The following is a 19,477-nucleotide window of genomic DNA, read 5'->3' on the forward strand; positions in this document are numbered from 1 at the left end:
GAGCTATACCTAAATCTGAACAGATTTCTATGAAATTCACCAGTAATATCGTGAGTCATAAGAAAATCCTTCCTGCAAAATTTCGAGAGAATCGGTTAACTAATAACCATTTTATTGCTGTATTACTGCAAATCGGACGAACATATATATGGAAGCTATATCCAAATCTGAACAGATTTCTATAAAATTCACCAGTAAAATTAAGGGTCATAACGAAATCCTTCCTACCAATTTTCAAGAGAATCGGTCAACAAATGACCATTTTATTGCTGTATTACTGCAAATCGGACAAACATATATATGGGAGCTATATCCAAATCTGAACCGATTTGTATAATATTCACTTTTAATATCGAGAAACATAAGAAAATCCTTCCTGCCAAATTTAGAGAGAATCGGTTAACAAATGACAGTTTTGCAGTATTAGTGCAAATCGGACGAACATATATATGGGAGCTATATCCAAATCTGAACCGATTTCTATGAAATTCACCAGTTATATTGGGAGTCATAAGAAAATCCTTCTTGCCATATTTCGACAGAATCGGTTAAGAAATGACTATTTTATTGAATTATTACTGCAAATCGGACGATCATATATATGGAAGCTATATCCAAATCTGAACCGATTTTTTCCAATTTCAATAGGCTTCGTCTCTTGGCCGAAAAACATGCCCATACCAAATTTGAAGACGATCGGATGAAAATTGCGACCTGTAGTTTGTACACAAATTAGCATGGACAGACGGACGGACAGACAGACGGACATAGCTAAATCGAATCAGAAAGTGATTCTGAGTCGATCGGTATACTTATCAATGGGTCTATCTCTCTTCCTTTTGGGTGTTACAAACTAATTCACTAAGTTATAATACCCTGTACCAGAGTAGTGGTGTAAGGTATAAATAGATTGACTAGCAGAACTGCATTGGCTCCTAGATTTTATGGACTGCCAAAGATACACAAACAAGGTACACCTTTGAGGCCAATATCATCCACTTACTCACCATCCTACAACTTATCTAAATACATAGAAGACATTTTAAAACATACGACCATGGACTCTGAATACAATGTGAAGGATGCGGTAGACTTTAAATCACAACTCAGGAATTTGGAAATGGCGGACAATGAAATATTAATTTCCTTTGACATAGTGTCATTATTCCCGAGCATTCCGGTCAATCTGGCAATCCATATGATTGAAAGAAAATGGGAAGATCTGGAAAAATATACTCGCAATTAGTATCTTTTTGCATCAAGGGCAACAGATACTTTAAATATGAAGAAACGATTTATGAACAACTTAAGGGTATGCCGATGGGTTCTCCAGCATCGCCCATCATTGCAGATATAATCATGGAGGATCTATTTGACAATGAATATGAAAGTGTAAGCAAACCGAGAATTATAACTTAATATGCGGATGATATCTTTGCGATTGTCAGAAAATCAGATGTGGACAAAATATTAGAAGCTCTGAACGCATATAACCCCTGGATACAATTCACAAAAGAAGAGGAAACCGATGGAAAATTATCGTATTTGGATTGTGTCGTTCATAGACATAGAAACTCGATGAAAATCGATTGGTACCAGAAATCAACAGTGTCAGGACGATAACTTTTATTCGAAATATCATAAAAAGATAAAAATAAACACCGCGAAAAATTTCATCAGGAGAGATCAGGAACATTTTAGGGGCCAATGATTTCCCAACATAAACAAGAATGCCAAACAAACCACTGGAAAGAATACGGAGAGTAGAGAGGGAAAAGTATATGAAACTATGACATACATAGAAGGGTTTTCGGAAAGACTATGTAAGTCAAATATATAAAACAACGAAAAGTTCCAGCTAGCATTGAGAACGAATAGAACGGTAAATGAACTTTTCAGCAGGACAAAATCCAAAGTCCAAAAAGGGAATAAATCGAACGTTGTTTATAGGATCAAATGTAGCGGTGACAAGGCCAGCATATGCATATGACAATGGCAAAGCTAAAGCCCGGATTATCATCCCATAAATCAGACCAAAAAGCTGTGGACAAACTACCGGAACAAAAAACAACCCTTGCTACCCACTGTGCATCGACTGGACACAGTCCCAACTTAAATGATATTGAGATTTTGGCTCAAGACCATCACTACAGATGCACATTCACTCTCAAGATGCTGCACATCATCGACATCCCGCCGGACAAGAGAATAAACTACAAAAGAGATATAGAGAGCTGTGCAAAAATCTAAACGCACATCGTTAGAAAGCAAAGAAATGCAACGATAGTTGGCAGCAGACGGTGAATACAACAGCATCACATTAAACGCAACTCCATATTTTAAAATCTAATATATTTTAAAAATAATATTGTGAATTATGTAACTAAAATGTTTTAGATCTAGCCTCGAAAATGGTTTGACGAAGTCGACCGAAATATTGGAAATAAAATAAGACAAAAAACAGCAAAACACTTTGTTTTTTTTCCCATGATCTATAGCCGATAAATATAAAAAGGTCAACTATATCCCCTCAAAACAAATTTGGACCGATCTGAGGCAAATTAAAGAAGAATTTTCAAGGGCCAAACACAACTCATTGTCCCAAATTTCAACGAAATCGGACAATAAATGGGACTTTTATGGGCCCGAGACCTTAAATCGAGAGATTGGTCTATATGGCAGCTATGTGCAAATCTGGACCGATCGGGGCCAAATTCAAAAGCGATGTCGACTGGCCTAACACAACTGACTGTCCCAAATTTCAGCAAAATCGGACAATAAATGCGTCTCTTATGGGCCCAAAACCTTAAATCGAAAGATCGATCAATATGGCAGCTATATGCAAATCTGAACCGATCTGGGCCAAATTGAAGAAGCATGTCGAAGGGCTTAACTTAACTCAATGCCCCAAATTTCGGCGACATCGGACAATAAATGCGCTTTTTATGGGCTCAAAACCTTAAATTTGAGAGATCGGGCCAAATTGAAGACAGATGTCGAAGGGCCTAACACAACTCACTGTCCCAAATTTTGACAAAATCGGACAATAAATGCGCCTCTTATCGGTTTATATGGGAGCTATATCAAGATATAGTCCGATATAGCCCATCTACGAATTTAACTTGCTTATGGAAAAAAGGAACTGTGCAAAGTTGCAGCTCAGTATCTCTCTATTTTTAAAGACTGTAGCGTGATTTCAACAGACAGTCGGACGTACATGGCTAGATTGTCTTAGATTTTTACGCTGATCAATACTTTATAGGGTCGGAAATGGATATATCGATGTGTTGCAAACGGAATGACGAAATAAGTATATCCCCATCCTTCGGTGGTGGGTATGAAAATGCGAGCTAGCCCCTTATAAAATTTTAAATTTTCGAGTTGAGTATACAATATTGAAGATATATGTAAAAAATTCGGATTAGTGCAACTCCTATGTGTGTACTTCAAAACAAAGCTCAAAATCGCAAAATTTAAATTCAAAAAATGCTAAAAAATCAAGGTAAGTTTGAAATTGCTGTTACATCGTTAGTTTTGCAAATTTCAAAATTCTAAGTTCGATTCGTGAAGAAAATCTCTTTCCGTAATGGTGCTGGACAAAGCAATACTCTTTCCTATTTCCTTGAAAACTTTAGAGTATTGCTTCAAAATCGCATAATTCATATCCAAAAAAATTCAAAAAAATCAAAGTGAGTTTGCAATAGCTGTAACTTCCTCAGTTTTGCAAACTTCTAAAGTTATCAGAAACCGTTGGATTCGTGAGGAAAATCTCTTTCCATAGTGGTGCTAGATAAAGCAATAATGTAAAGTTTTCTATGAAAAACATCGCAAAAAACCATATTTTTTGGGCGTAAAAATTCAAGGTCGTTTTCAAGCCTAAAAACGCTGTAACTCCTTTATTTTTTCGAATTTCGAAAATTTTCTAGCATTCCGCAGTTCGAAATTCGAAGACGATTCAACCAATAAACAGAATTACTTGAAATTTCATTTTTTTTTGCATTTTTTTAGCAAAGACTAACCCCTTGTGAAAATTTTCAATTTTTGATGCGAAAAAATTTTTCGAGTTGAGTATACAATATTGAAGATTATGGCAAAAAATACGGTTCAGTGCAACTCCTACGTTTTTTCTTCAAAAAACAAGCTCAGAATCCCATAACAAATATTACGAAAAATGCAAAAAAAAAATCAAGGTGAGGTTGAAATTGCTGTAACATTGTCAGTTATGCGAATTTCTCTATATACAAATGGATGGATCACGTAGTTTCTTTGGAGTAATATTCCCCAAATTAAAATCCTCTCTTCCAACATAAAACCATGACAAGTAAAAGCGTGCTAAGTTTGGCCGGGTCGAATCTTATATATCTTACACCATGGATCGCATTTGTCAAGGCAAACATATGAAAAAGGAAAGAATTGCTATGATATTGGAGCTATAATATCAAGTTATCGTCCGAATCGGACCATAATTGAACTGAATGTTGGAGACCATAGTATAAGTCGTTGTGTAAAATTTTAGCCAATTCGTATAAAAATTGGGTCCTTAAGGGGCTCAAGAAGTAAAATAGGGAGTTCGGTTTATATGGGAGCTGTATCAGGCTATAGACCGATTCAGACCATAATTGAACGTCATAAGAGAAGTCGTTGTACAAAATTTCAGCCAAATCGGATAATAATTGCGATCTCTAGATGTCAAGATCCCAGATCGGTTTATATGTCAGCTATATCAGGTTAAGGACCAATTAAAACCATATTTGGCACAGTTGGACGTCATAACAAAACACTTCTTGCAAAATTTCAGCCAAATAGGATAAGAATTGCGCTCTCTAGTGGCTCAAGAAGTCAAGATTCAAGATCGGTTTTTATGGCAGCTATATCATGCTATGGGCCGATTTGGAAGTCATAACAAAACACCTCATGCAAAATTTCAGCCAAATCGGATAAGAATTGCGCCCTATAGAGGCTGAAGAAGTCAAAACCCCAGATCGGTTTATATAACAGCTATATCAGCTTATGGACCGATTTGTACCACAGTTGTTGGAAATCGTAACAAAACACCTCATGCAAAATTTCAGCCAAATCGGATAAGAATTGCGCCCTCTAGTGACTGAAGAAGTCAAGTTTTTATGTCAGCTATATCAGGTTATGGACCAATTAAAACCATATTTGGCACAGTTGTTGCACGTCATAAAAAACCACTTCTTCCAAAAAAAAAATTTCAGCCAAATCGGATAAGAATTGCGCCCTCTAGTGACTCAAGAAGTCAAGATCCAAGATCGGTTTATATGACAGCTATATTAGGTTATGGGCCGATTTGAACCACACTCAACACAGTTGTTGAAAATCATAACTAAACACGTCATGTAAAATGTCAGCTAAATCGGATAAGAATTGCGCTCTCTAGTGGCTAAAGAAGTCAAGATCCAAGATTGGTTTATAGGGACCGATGTGGTACATTTACAATCCCAACCGACCTTCACTAATAACAAGTATTCGTGCAAAATTTCAAGGGGCTAGCTTTACTCCTTCGAAAGTTAGCGTGCTTTCGACAGACAGACAGACGGACGGACATGGCTAGATCGACTTAAAATGACATGGGGATCAAGAATATATATACTTTATGGGGTCTTAGAGGAATATTTTGCGGAGTTACAAACAAAATGACGAAATTAGTATACCCCCATCCTATGGTGGAGGGTATAAAAGGTAGCATACAAATCTGTTGAAAAAAAATCAGCAGACTTGTGTACTCAATACATCTGATTTTTTTTATTTGAAATAGCAATAAGGAATGTTTGCTAATACAGCAGCCCTATGTTTGCTGAAACAGCTGTATTGTCTGCTTTCCCATTTTCAGCAGGCAAAAACTGATGTTTTAGCAAACATTTTTGCTATTTGAATAACAAATTTGTTTGAGTGTTGTTTGTCACCTTAGGCTCCTCCAATCTGTTTATTGCAATATTTTTCGGTAGCGTCCTTTTGTTGGCGTACGAAACCAAATCACAAATCATTTATTGCAGTGTATAGTTTTTCTCCCCATAATTATTCAATTTGCTTTTAACGGTTTCTAACAAATCAACCCTGTGCCATATTGTCATATACCAACACACATTACAATTCACCACCACGAAAAATACGAGTGGTGAAAATGCCATATTAAACAGCTGTATTGTATTATAACTAACTAACTCACCTCTCGCCTTGCCTTGTATGCTTTGTTGGTTTTTCGAAAAACAGCTGTTGATTTTCTTGTGTTTTTGTTTTTATTTCACTTTTTACGGTTGCCATGAACTACATATATGCCATATGTAGGTATAGGTAATTAGGATCCGTTGCTTAGGAATTAAGGAAATGTCACCATGAATATATTATTAGGATAATGTATTTTGCCACAGTTCAGGACACGATATTCCATTGATTAACCACGAAACCGATTCATTATTTCGCGAAAGTACGCAGTTTATTTTTTATTGTACAATTTTTTTACAACTCTAAAACAAAGTGTTGTGGACTTTTGTGTGGATAAAATTGTTTAAATGTCGAAGATTGCTAATAGTAGTAATGTGAACACAAAGGTTATTAAAAGAGAAGTAAGCAGAAAGAATACAAACACTCGTTTAAACTACCAACAACTAAACACTGACAAAGTGTAGTGACTTAAGAAATGTATCGGGAATGCACAACGCTACACACACACACACAAACATTTAATACACATCCACGAATTTCATCATGTCCAATTTGTGTACTTCAATAGTGCCGCTGTGAAAATTTTAATTTTTCCTTGCTTTTTTTAAATTAATTATTTCCCGTTTCACTGTGTTTTAGCTTATGAACACTCCTCGTTAGAAACTAGAGTTTGATCAGTTTAATTTATTAGAGATTGTACAACGTTGTACTTTTTTACTTTCACATCAACTTGTTTTTGTTGTAGTTGTATTTATATTTTTCATTCCCGACAACCATTGCATGTATGTGCTGTAGTGGGGGTTGTAGAGAATTTTATTGAGTATTATCTTGACCTGTATTGCCTGCCGCCATACAGCAACAAAAGAAATGGGAATAAAAATCAGTGGCATTGGGAACTATTGGGAGAATTGCTCTCTTACTATTCATTGATCACGAAAGCGGGGGAAGAGTGAGAGAGAAAGCAGCAAATGCTGAGGCATTTATTTACAAATGTTCGGTGCTGCTCTCTTACAGATAGCACACACTTGACTCAGCATTCGTTAAAGTGATTATGGAAATAAACAACAACATAATGTTATCGAGTGTTTGTGGCTATCGATTGTTAGTAATTCGAAAGAAGAAAACAAAACTGATGTATTTAAAATAGTTATCGATATTTAAAGCGTACTAAAAGTCCCCAAAAACCAGAGAAGAAAACCTCGCAACCTCAATCAATGAATAACTACAAATCTGGGTGCAACACTACTCTTACATTCTGTAAAAGCCAATGTGCCGAGGTACAGGGTGCGCCAGAGAAACTTACTTACAATAAAAACAAAAGTATTTCAGTTATTGTTTTGTTTTTTTATACCCTACATCACTACTGCTGTTTGTTTGTAACACCCAAAAGGAAGAGAGATAGACCCATTGATAAGTATACCGATCGACTCCGAATCACTTCTGTTTCGATTTAGCTACGTCCGTCTATCTGTCTGTCCATGTTAATTTGTGTACAAACTACAGGTCGAAATTTTCTTCCGATCGTCCTCAAATTTGGTATGGGCATGTTTTTTACCCTAGAGACGAAACCTATTGAAATTGGAAAAAATCGGTTCAGATTTGGATATTGCTGTCATATATATGTTCGTCCGATTTGCAGTAAAAATGCAATGAAATGGTCATTTGTTAGCCGATTCTCTCGAATTTTAGCTGGAAGGATGTTCTTATGACTCTCGACATTGCTGGTGAATTATATAGAAATCAGTTCAGATTTGGATAGGGCTCCCACATATATGTTCGTTCGATTTGCATTATTAATGCAATAAAATGGTCACTTGTTAACCGATTCCCTTGAAATTTAAAAGGAAGGATTTTCTCTTGACTCTCGGTATTACTGGTGAATTTCATAGAAATGGGTCCAGATTTAGATATAGCTCTCATACATACATATCGCCGATTTTCACTCCTAGAGCCAATGCAAGCGCATTTATGGACCAATCTTGCCAAAATTGTGCACAACGCTATCCTCGACGACTTCCACAATATCTATAAAGTTCAGTCGAAATCAGTTCAGATTTAGATATAGCTCTCATACATATATATAGCCCGATTTGCACTTAAAGAGCTACTGCTAGCGCATTTATTGAACAATTTTGCCAAAATTTGGTAAAACGCTTTCGCTTTGGACCACTTTCACAATATCCTTTAAGTTTGGTCGAAATCGATTTAGATTTAAATATAGCTCCCATGTATATATTAGTCCGTTTTTGAGAAATATTGCAATAAAGTGCTCATATGTTAACCGATTCTCTTGAAATTTGGCAGAAATAATTTTCTTCTGACTCCTAATGTTACTGGAGAATTTCCTAGAAATCGGTTCAGATTAAGATATAGCTGCCATATATGCATATCGGCCTATTTTCTTTTCTAGAACCACAGCAAACGCATATGAAGTTTAGTCGAAATCAGATCAGATTTAGATATAGCTATGTTTATCCGACTTTGAGGAATATTGCAATAAAATGCTCATTTGTTAACCGATTCTCTCGAAATTTGGCAGGATGGATTTTCTTACGATTCTTAACATTACTGGTATTGCATATCTAAGAAGTTTGGTCAAAATCGATTTAGATTTAGATGTAGCTCCCATATATATGTTCGTCACATTTTTAGTAATTTGTTGTCATTTGTCGACCGTAGTTATTACATTTTGAACATATTTGCTTTGTTCGAAATTTGGTACGGGGATTTTAATAACCCATCTGAAAACATCCGCCGAGGTTCATCAAAATTGATTTAGAATTAGATGTAGCTCCCACCTTTTATTTATAGTGTAGGTTATTATAAAGTACCCTTTCCTTACTGGTTTTATTTGAGAAAACAATATCCCAATTTTTTTATTCCATCTTGAAAACAAGTAAACAGGCGTTAAGTGCAGCCGGGCCGAACTTTGGATACCCACAAACTCGGGTATATATGTAAACCACCTTTCGTCATAATCTAGTGAAAAATGTATAATTTATGTTCCCATCGAAATATATCCCGACCAAAGAGATCGGTCTGTATGGCAGCTATATCCAAATCTGGACCGATCTGGGCCAAATTGAAGAAAGATGTAGAAGAGCCTAGCATAACACACTGTCCCAAATTTCGGCGACATCGGACAATAAATGCCACTTTTATGGGCCCAAAACCTTACATCGAGAGATCAGTCTATATGGCAGCTATATCCAAATCCAGACCGATCTGGGCCAAATTAAAGAAGAATGTCGGGTGGTCTAAAACAACTCACTGTTCTAAATTTTGGCAAAATCGAACGCCGGGGAGAACGCACAACTGACTGCCTCACTCTTTCGATATTTCCGGAGTTCTGATGGCCCGTTGAAGTCCATTTCTGGGTTTAGCGATTTTCTGTGGTCAGCTCGGTTCCGAGCGAGCCGGATAATCGAGGTTCAACTGTAGTTGCTTCTAACAACTATTTATGTGATAAAAATTTTTTGCAGCATATCTTTAGGCAACTTCATTAATTGTTCCAAACACCTAGTAGCATTATGTGCTTACTAGTACACTTTAAGAAATAACCAATCGATTTGGATTTATTCAAAGAGGAAGATTCAGAGATTTCAGGGAATCCTTCCCGAACCCTTAATCGGGAGCCTCGAAGACCAAAAAAGTCTAATGAAGGTTTCAACAGGGTCAGATTATAGATGTATCGAAATTCTTAGCAGTTATTGCTGGAGACTTGCCTGAGTATTAATCATCTGCATCGCTTAACCTGGCATTTTCTTAGAACAGAAAGATCAGTCTACGTCGGACTCGGAGGAGAGGAAAACTTGGAGACGAGACGAACCGTGCGCGAGTGTGTCATTCGGTTAGATTAGGTTCAAAGTGAGCGCTAGCAGCAAAAGAGACAGCTGCAATTGAGAAAGTATGGAGTGACCAATCGTCCATACCGCAAATCGTCTATAGGACACCGGACATCCCTAAGAAAGAGTAATGCCATAGCTTTACAATAATATAAAGTTAATGGCTATATTCCAAAGTAGAGTAGATAGAACACCTCCTTGAGGTGTTCATCTGCTGACCCATGTTTTTAGATCCACAGCCTGCCGTAATGCATCTTTTAGTAAGAAAGTTATTAATAAACTTTCTTACGGTAGAGTTGATGCCTAGAAACTCGAACTCCTTCATGATTGACGTCGGTTTTACATTAGTGAAAGCACCTTCAAAGGACGAAAATAGCACGAAATCAGACTAATAGGTCGAAAATCAGAAGCGGCTTCAGACCAGCAACTTGATGTTTGAAGGCGGTATCTCTGAAAGAATATAGGCTCTGTATTTTTATTCGCCGTACCCTTGAGTAGTTTAAATCCCGGAATTCTTATTCCGCGAACCATTCCTCCACACACCCATGGTTCCTGGATAAGAACCACCTCAAATCCCCCTGCCATTAGGAGGACCTTTAGTGCCGCCGAAGCGGCCTTACAAAGCTGTGGAACAACTCTTCCTCAGGACACTAGACACTTGCGGTGTGGACGATTCCTCCTTAGATGCTTCACTAGCTTCTGCCGTCGAAGTACGTTCCGAGTTCCGTGCTTCTCCGCTGGTGCACACCTTGAGCCCAGTCCAGCTAGATGAACCACCACACAGGGTTTTTCGGGTCCCGTTTCGATGCCATCCCCTTCTGTCTCGATTGTGGCAGGGGGATTTTCAGTCTCATGCTATCCGCCTGACTTTAGTGATGTGGTTGATAGTTCCTCAGGCTATTGCTCAGCAAGTGTAGGTCGATTGGGATTGTAAATGGGCCATATCGGACAATGTTTTGATATAACTGTCATATAAACCGTTCTTGGATCTTGACTTCTTGAGCCACTAGATGACTTTTACATGAGGTGTTTTGTTTAGACTTCCACCTACTGTGCTAAGTATGGTTTAAATCGGTACATAACCTGATATAGCTGCCATATAAACCGATCTGAGATCTTGACTTCTTAAGTCTCTAGAGGGCGCAATTCTCATCCGATTTGGCTGAAATTTTACGTGTGGTGTTTTGTTACGTCTTTCAAGAACTGTGCTAAGTATGGTTTAAATAGGTACATAAACAAATATAGCTGCCATATAAACCGATCTGGGATCTTGACTTCTTAAGTCTCTAGTGGACGCATTTCCTATCCGATTTGGCTGAAATTTTGTACAATGGCTTCTCCTATGACCTTCAACACACGTGTCCAATATGGTCTGAATCGATCTATAGCCTGATACAGCTCCCATATAAACCGATCTTCCGATGTCGCTTCTTGAGCCCCTACAAGTTGCGATTCTTTTCCGAATGGACTGAAATATTACACTATGACTTCTGCTATGGTATTCAACATTCAGTTTATTTATGGTCCGAAGCTGACTATAACTTGATATATAAAACTCGACAAATGCGAACCATGGTGGAGGGTATGTAAGCTTCGGCCCTGCCGTTCCTCTTTTGAGACAAGCTCAATGATCGTAGATTTTTGCAATGGAAAATGAAAGCCAGAGATCACAATACACACCAACCGCTATGGGACGCGTTTCGTCATTTGGTTTGAATAACTCATCGGCCATATTAGGGGTAGTAGGTCGTACATATATTGAATATATCGCGAAAACGTATCTACGATGTAAATACGATACTAATACAAGTCTAACACCTTTCACACCAGCTGTTGTTTTCCACCGCATGTATTTTTCTTTGTTGTGATAGACTCGACCAAATCTTAACTCAATTTATAAATTTCTTCTAAAATATTTCTAATACGTTTTTCATTTCAGACATCTAAATTAACCAGAACTGAATCAACAACAAAACAAACAAACACCAAATCAACGACATCAAAAACTTCAACCGTTAAGAAACCTACAACAAGGCCAGCAGAGGAAAAGGATAGCACCCGACCCTCAAAAACTACTGCAACTACATTAACAAAGACCAAGAATGTATCGACAAAAGTCTTGAGCCAAAAGGAAACTGGACGAATAGCAAATTCAAAAATCCCTGGAGCCAAGAGTATATCTCCCTCCAGCCTTCAAAAGCAGGTCTCCAGCGTCTCGTCAACAGTTCGTGGTGGCCAAGTCGCAAAAAAGTCAAGTGAACCAAAACAAAATGCCACACAAGCAACGCGCATTAAGAGAATACCTTCAAAAGAATCCTCTGCGAGTTCACCAACGCCCAGACAACCTTTACGTGCCAAACATACAGCCGAAATCAAGGAGGCCATTAAGAAGAACACCTCATCCAAGGCAACAAAAGCCAATGCTGTGCTAGATACACATTCAAATGTAACCGTAGCTTCACCTCCGCCAAAACGAAAAAGTCAAGCAGCCCAAGAGGTGCTAGAAGAAGAGCCATCAAGGCAGAAAGCAGACCCTAAATTAACTAGAAAAGGTAGTCGTGTGTTAGCACCCGAGGAAATTGTGGTTCTCAAAAGAGAATCAGCCAAGAGGAGAAGTGAAGAACAAATTCGCAGAGAGAGTGAAAGACAAACGGAAGATGAACCTGCATTGGCAGCAGCAGTTCCCTTTAAAGATCCGGTGGCCTTTGAGGTTACATTCGACAATCCACCAAAGCCAGACAACGAAAGATTGAAACCTCCTTCAAAGCAGGGTTCAAGTGAAATTCGAGAACGCTCAAGGTCTAGAGTTAGAACAGAAAAGGAAACCAATAACGAAGACGAAACCAATTATTCGGATGATTTTGATTCCTATGAATCGGATTTTGAGGCCAGTTCTTCACAAAAGTCCTCACAACATACCGAGGGCAGCAGTGACGAAAGTGAGGAGAGATCCCAACAAACCAACGAGGAAGAGGAGGAGAGTTCAGAGGATGAAGAGGAAAGCGGCAATGATACATCCAGTGATCCTGCCGAAGACTCTGAGCATAGCCAGCAAAGCAAACATCTAGATGACACCGATGATGAATCGGAGATAACTCAAGATCCCATTACCGTTTTGCACAGAGACAAGGAACGTAAATTAGATTCCGGCCACTATGATATGAACTCTCGCAAAAATCCCAAATTGGGTGAAACATCTGCCCAATCTACCCAGCATTTAGTGGACAGTTTTGAGACCTTCAGTCTTAATGCTTCCGATCAGCTAGATTCAGGAATTTCTGCCTATGGACCTTCGACTCTGAATCTGAATAACTCAAGTAATAAAGGAAATTTTCAGGTTTACTATTTTGGCTATCGTGATTTTGTGGCCAAACCCATAATCAACAAGCGTGGCAAAGATCTAATGGCAAAAATCCAATTGGATACTCTGGCCTTTACCCTGTTCGATATGAAGCCCATATCCTATGATGTGTTCATGCAAACCTATGGCAAGCTCAACACCACACAATGTTCCACCCAGACCCAGGATAATCTCATGCATGTGGAACAACAAACAGATATGTGGGAGACTCGCTCCATGTGGACCCAGCACCCAGCCCAATATGATTGGAATATGGTGCAGATGCTTAATAAACAAGCTGGCAACTATGGCAGAGGTGCTTTAATGCAAAACTGTTGTGGTGAATTCGAGGAGAGTGGTGATATGAAAAACTCACCACCCGAATGCAGTTTAGAACTTAGTCTGCAGACTTTAAAGGACCTTGGAAGTCAACGCTCGTCTAGAAATCTACAAAACCATGTACGAATCCACAGAAAGCCCATTAACTATGAACGTCTCAATACGTTTTTACTAAAGTCATCAATGGTTATTGATCAACTACTGGGTGCATCTGAGAATAAGGCTCAATCTTCAGTCAATCCATCGGAACTTGGTAGTTTAGAACGCATAACAGAATTCGGCTATGAATTACAGACCTCATTCCTGAATACCCTCAAAGTGGTGAAAATCTTTTCAAATCCCAAACACAATCTTGTTATAACAGTACACGAATCTCTACCGGAAACGAATGTTTATCAGATGGACTTTTCTCAGCTACTCATGGTTTGGTGCATAAGTGTGAGTGACAAGCCGACGCGACTTCTTACCACCTGGAGTTATGTTTCGAGAGTGGAGATTTCCCACGATTCTTCAGATATTGTGGTGGCTGCCCTACGTGATGGTTCAGTGGCCTTATGGGACTTGAGGGAAACCTATTCGTTTTGTTCTAAACTGGATGGCTATTTGACGCATTTTGCTGCCACCCAATCCATTGTGCCCTCTTGTGTTGGTTTGCGAGAAAAACAGGAAATTCTAATGGATTTGGGTTCCTGCTTGGATATAAAAAGTTTTCGAACTCCCTCCAATAGTTGGGGTGTAACGAATTCAGCTGGAAGCTATGGCAAGTCTCAGGTGAGTAAAATCAATCTGCTAAAGGGAAATGCCAACCTTTTAGTGGGTCTCGCCAAACACGGCCTTCGGTCAGGGACAATTCGTGACAAAGTCAGAATAAGCAACAAGATTCTCAAGTCTCTTACCAGCAGAATCGGGATTGCTGACAAAAAGACCTTTTTGGTTACCTATAAGAATATTAGCCCATAAGTGGTTAAATTTTCAGAGCCAGTGTGGACTTACTAGTTGAGCGACATGGAGTGCATAAGATCCATTTACATTTATTATTGATCGTGTTAAAATTCTAAGATGATCTACGCTACAGTCTTTCCAAACTAAGATATTCAGCTGAAACTTTACACAGAAAGTTTTTTATCGCAGGTAGATTTAGTTCTTAAATGGCCTTTATGGGATTATACCTAGATATAGCCCTTATATGACCTGCTTATTTTCTTAGTTTCTTCAGTGTTTTTTACCTTAGAACTACATTTCTAATAACCAATTATTTCGTCTCTTCCCTAGTTTGTCTCTTTGCATGATTCCGGTGTGTTAACCGTTTGGACTTTGGTGGAAACCACAGAGGCCTCATTTAATCCACTACCCAGCCACAAAACGGACAAATCCAAAAAATCCAATAAATTATCACAGAAATTCGGCTACAGCTCTCCTTGGGCTCGTGTCAAACTCATACAAAGTTCGATTGTTTATCTCAGAGACTTTTTGGAAACGAAAACTCTGCAATCCCTCTCACGTTTCGATAAGACCAAGGCTCTATTCCAAAAGAATATCTACAGTGATGAGGCTTTAAAGGAATTGCATGAGAACAATGGAGATTTTGGACAGCAGGGTCTGCGATTCACCAGCATTGAATGTGGCTCCGAGAAAATTTACATTTGCACCAATCGCAACTTCATACTCATGTGCTCGAAAACTCTGAAGGCTGAGAGATTTAGACGCATTGTCTTGAATGAAAGTCGTTTGCTGTTCCCCACTGCATTGAAAGTTTTAAGCAATGAAAACTTTTTAGCTGTAGGCTTATCAAATGGAGCCGTGATGATTATAAATTGTGCCCTAAATAAACAACTCAAACGTCCACAATCGTCATCGGAGAAATGCCCAGGACCTGGTACTCCTCATCCCGGGCACAATAACAATGATGCGGTACCAGCAGATATTGATTCCATAACAGGCAAATCTTGTGCCATACAAAATATCGTTTTGAATTCGCAAAAGTCCTATGATAGCATGGATTTCAGTGCCTCCACCCATGATATGGATATGCGGCCAAATACAGCAGCTTTTGTGGCCTTGATTGATACCAATCGCAAACCTTTTGAGTTGAGAGTCTACGATCAGCAGGTGATTTTATCGGGTTCGGTTCTAAGGAAAAATTTAATCCAATCTTTGGAATTGTCCTCAGATGGTTGGAGACTTTTCGCTGTTAGCAATGGTCGCATAAGGGTTTACGATTTTTATTTGGATCAGGAAATACAAAATGGCGAAGATATCGAAGAGAGCGATGTTGGTAAAGTTCTGGATATTGGTTGTGGCAAATCCAATCAAAATGAAATGAATTTAATGGTTTTGAAAGTTGATTCCAAAGTCGAGGTTTATGTGTTGAAGAAATAGAGAGTTATTTAGAGTTGTATGGTTAGGAATAGTAAACATTTCTTCTTAACTGGTTTCTAAGCCAGAAAACCCGGAAACATGTCAACATCCCTTTATCATACGAAATGGAGAAATTCCCTAATCGAATCACGCAGCACATGCATGTTGCTAAGAACTTAAAAATTTTTGGGCAATGCAAATGCAAATTTGCCCATGAACATTCCATTAAGGAACAGCGGCAAACTTCTCACATATCAATGAGTGCTGTTCGATTCAACTTTTAGCTCAATGATAAGGGGCTTGCTTTTTGTAGCTGAGTCCGAACGGCATGCCGCAGTGCGACACCTCTATGGGAAGACATTTTTACATGGCATAGTACCTCACAAATGTTGCCAGAACTAGGAATGGTGCCTCAATGCAATGTTCATGGCCTAATTTGCATTTTTGTTTTATTAAATCTTTTGGAGACAAATCTACATCACATTATTTGTTTATCGTACCTTTTGTTCAAATACATACCATAACCCTCAGGTCCTTCCTGAATCAACTTTATTCCAAATTTTAATGCATGATTCATATCAAATACCACTAATTTGAGTCCTATATTGTAACGATTTTTATGACGGGTCACAGATACTTGTCCCCAAATTCGGCTATCAGATTCGTACATTAATCCCAAAGTCCTTTCATTTAAGTTCTTCGTTGTCCCGGTCACTCTGCATAAGCGTTTAAGTGATACTTCGAGGACTCCAAACTCTTGGTCCCTTATATTCGCACTCTACTTTCAACGGCCTTTTATTTAAGACCCATATCGTCCCGGTTGGCCTACATGTCAGTTTTGGGGGTTCTTTTTTCAAAGTCGGGTGGCTTCCCAGAAACTTGTTGTCCAAAATTTCTATATTTCTTTTGTTTGGTTCTGTTGAATATTCAGATCCAGAAACTATGCGACTACGGTGGAACTGAGTCTGAGTCGAGTGGGTCTGACTGGGCATTTAATCAGGTGAAGTGTGTCGAGTCGTCGGAACATACATCCTGCACGTTGATAACGATCGTTGCTCTGTAGCGGTGCTCCAAAGAAAGCCAGGTAATAATAGACTGTGCCTTGATAGTCGGAAACTAAATTCTGTCACCGTTGGTGATGCCTACCCTTTGCTCCACATTGAAGGTATGTTATATAGGTTGCCAAGGGCCGAGTTCATAACAGCCTTAGATCTGAAAGATGCCTTTTGGCAGATACCCTTAGATCAGCAAGATCAGCCCCCAAACTATTCCGAATTTGGAGCTGAATTTTTACTTTAAACCCGAATAGAGACATTTGGTCTCTAATATTGGTACTTTATGTCAGTACATACATGTCTGTTTTAGGGGCTTTCTATTGAGTCGGGCTGCTCCTCTTACAATTAATATCTAAGACTTATATCAAATTCGTACACCACTTCCATTGACCTGTTATTTGGACACTCTGTTGTCTCTATCCGCCATGTAATTTTCGGAGGTTATTTGACTATTAACACCCTTAATTAGAGTGCGAACTAAAGAAAATATTGCAGCGGAATCGACCAGTGTTAATGATGACCATCAATTACCGATTCGTCACCGTTCGCAGCCATTGGATCTCTGTTACTCAACAACGTGGAAGATTTTGCGGAAGGATTTAGGTATGAAGCCTTACAAAATACAGCTGGTGCAAGAATTGAAGTCGAACGACCTATAGCAACGCCGAGTTTTTGTTGAATGGGCGTTTGGAAAGTAGGTTGAAGATCTATTTTTAACGAAAAATTGTGGTCTGCGACGAAGTTTATTTTTGGCTTAATGGGTACGTAAATATGAATTGTCGATGCTGGAGTGAAGATCAACCAGAAGCATTGCAAGAGCTACCAATGCATCCAGAAAAAGTCGCAGTTTGGTGGGGTTTATGGGCCGATGGCAACATTGGACCGTACTTCTTCAAAGATGATGCGAATCAGCGATGATGAAGGCCAGCCAGAAACATTGCGAAAGCTACCAATGCATCCAGAAAAAGTCCCAGTTTGGTGCGGTTTATGGGCTGGTGGCAAGATTGGACCGTACTTCTTCAAAGATGATGGGCATCAGCGATGATAAAGGTCAGCCAGAAACATTGCAAAAGCTACCAATGCATCCAGAAAAAGTCACAGTTTGGTGCGGTTTATGGGCTGATGGCATCATTGGACCGTACTTCTTCAAAAAGATGATACAAATCAGCGATGATGAAGGTTAGCCAGAAACATTGCGAAAGCTACCAATGCGTCCAGAAAAAGTCACAGTTTGGTGGGGTTTATGGGCTGATGGCAACATTGGACCGTACTTCTTCAAAGATGATGCGAATCAGCGATGATGAAGATCAGCCAGAAGCATTGCAAGAGCTACCAATGCATCCAGAAAAAATCACAGTTTGGTGCAGTTTATGGGCTGATGGCATCATTGGACCGAACTTCTTCAAAGATGATGTGATCACTATCGCGAGATGATATCCAACTTTTTTTTTGCCCAAAATGCATGAGCTTGACTTGCATGACCTGTGGTTTCAACAAAACGGTGCCACATGCCACACAGCACGCGTAGCAATGGACTTATTGAGAGGCGAGTTCGGTGAACATTTTATTTTACGATCGGAACCGCCTAGATCGTGCGATTTACAGCCTTTAGACTATTTTTTGTGGGGCTTTGTTAAAGCTTATGTCTATACAGACAAGCCTACTTCAATTGACGCATTGGAAGACAACATTGAAACATTAACTAGTGAGATACTGGCCGAAATGTAGGAAAGAGTTTGCCAAAATTGGACTAAGCGGATGGGCCTTTTGAGACGGTGTCGATATCAACATTTTAATGAAATAATCTTCAAACATTAAATTATATGGAACGATTTCATGTATTTTTCTGAATTTTGTGTGTATTTTTTGAAAAACTTTCCTATCACCTTTTAATGAAACATTTTCCAGGTTTCCTATATCCTGCTGAGAGAAATGAATTCTGGGATGGATGTAAAGGCAAACTATGTCAATGCATATATCCCGAAACTATTGGGTTGCCCAAAAGGTAATTGCGGATTTTTCATATAGTCGGCGTTGACAAATTTTTTCACAGCTTGTGACTCTGTAATTGCATTCTTCATTCTGTCAGTTATCAGCTGTTACTTTTAGCTTGCTTTAGAAAAAAAGTGTAAAAAAAGTATATTTGATTAAAGTTCATTCTAAGTTTTATTAAAAATGCATTTACTTTCTTTTAAAAAATCCGCAATTACTTTTTGGGCAACCCAATATAAATTTGTATTGTATGAGTTTTATAGCCATAAAACAGTTTGAAAATCGTACCACAAAATTTCGTAAAGACGAAATAACAATTTGACATCATCATCATAACACAAATCAACTGGTTTACACCTCGT

General features: G+C 38.7%; 2 protein-coding genes across 4 annotated transcripts in view; one reads left to right on the top strand and one right to left on the bottom strand.

Moving 5' to 3' along the window:
* The window catches only part of LOC106091204 (major facilitator superfamily domain-containing protein 6-like), an 81,114-nt gene that overhangs the window by 56,007 nt on the left and 5,630 nt on the right, over positions 1–19,477 (bottom strand). For 2 of the 3 annotated variants that reach the window (XM_013257661.2, XM_013257662.2), the window contains exon 1: positions 6,191–6,300. The exons of the other annotated variant lie outside the window; for it this stretch is intronic. The gene's annotated coding sequence lies outside the window, so the exon portion shown is untranslated. Of the gene's footprint in view, positions 1–6,190; positions 6,301–19,477 lie in introns of those variants that run through there. 3 annotated transcript variants of the gene reach the window in all.
* LOC106091202 (uncharacterized) lies at positions 6,499–16,620 on the top strand. The gene is made up of 3 exons (XM_013257657.2): positions 6,499–6,587; positions 11,971–14,481; positions 14,983–16,620. The coding sequence occupies exons 1-3, from the start codon at positions 6,534–6,536 to the stop codon at positions 16,087–16,089; spliced, it is 3,672 nt and encodes a 1,223-aa protein (XP_013113111.2). The 5' UTR covers positions 6,499–6,533; the 3' UTR covers positions 16,090–16,620.

The sequence above is a fragment of the Stomoxys calcitrans genome, chromosome 5 (genome assembly GCF_963082655.1).
Source record: "Stomoxys calcitrans chromosome 5, idStoCalc2.1, whole genome shotgun sequence".
Classification (NCBI taxonomy): domain Eukaryota; kingdom Metazoa; phylum Arthropoda; class Insecta; order Diptera; family Muscidae; genus Stomoxys; species Stomoxys calcitrans.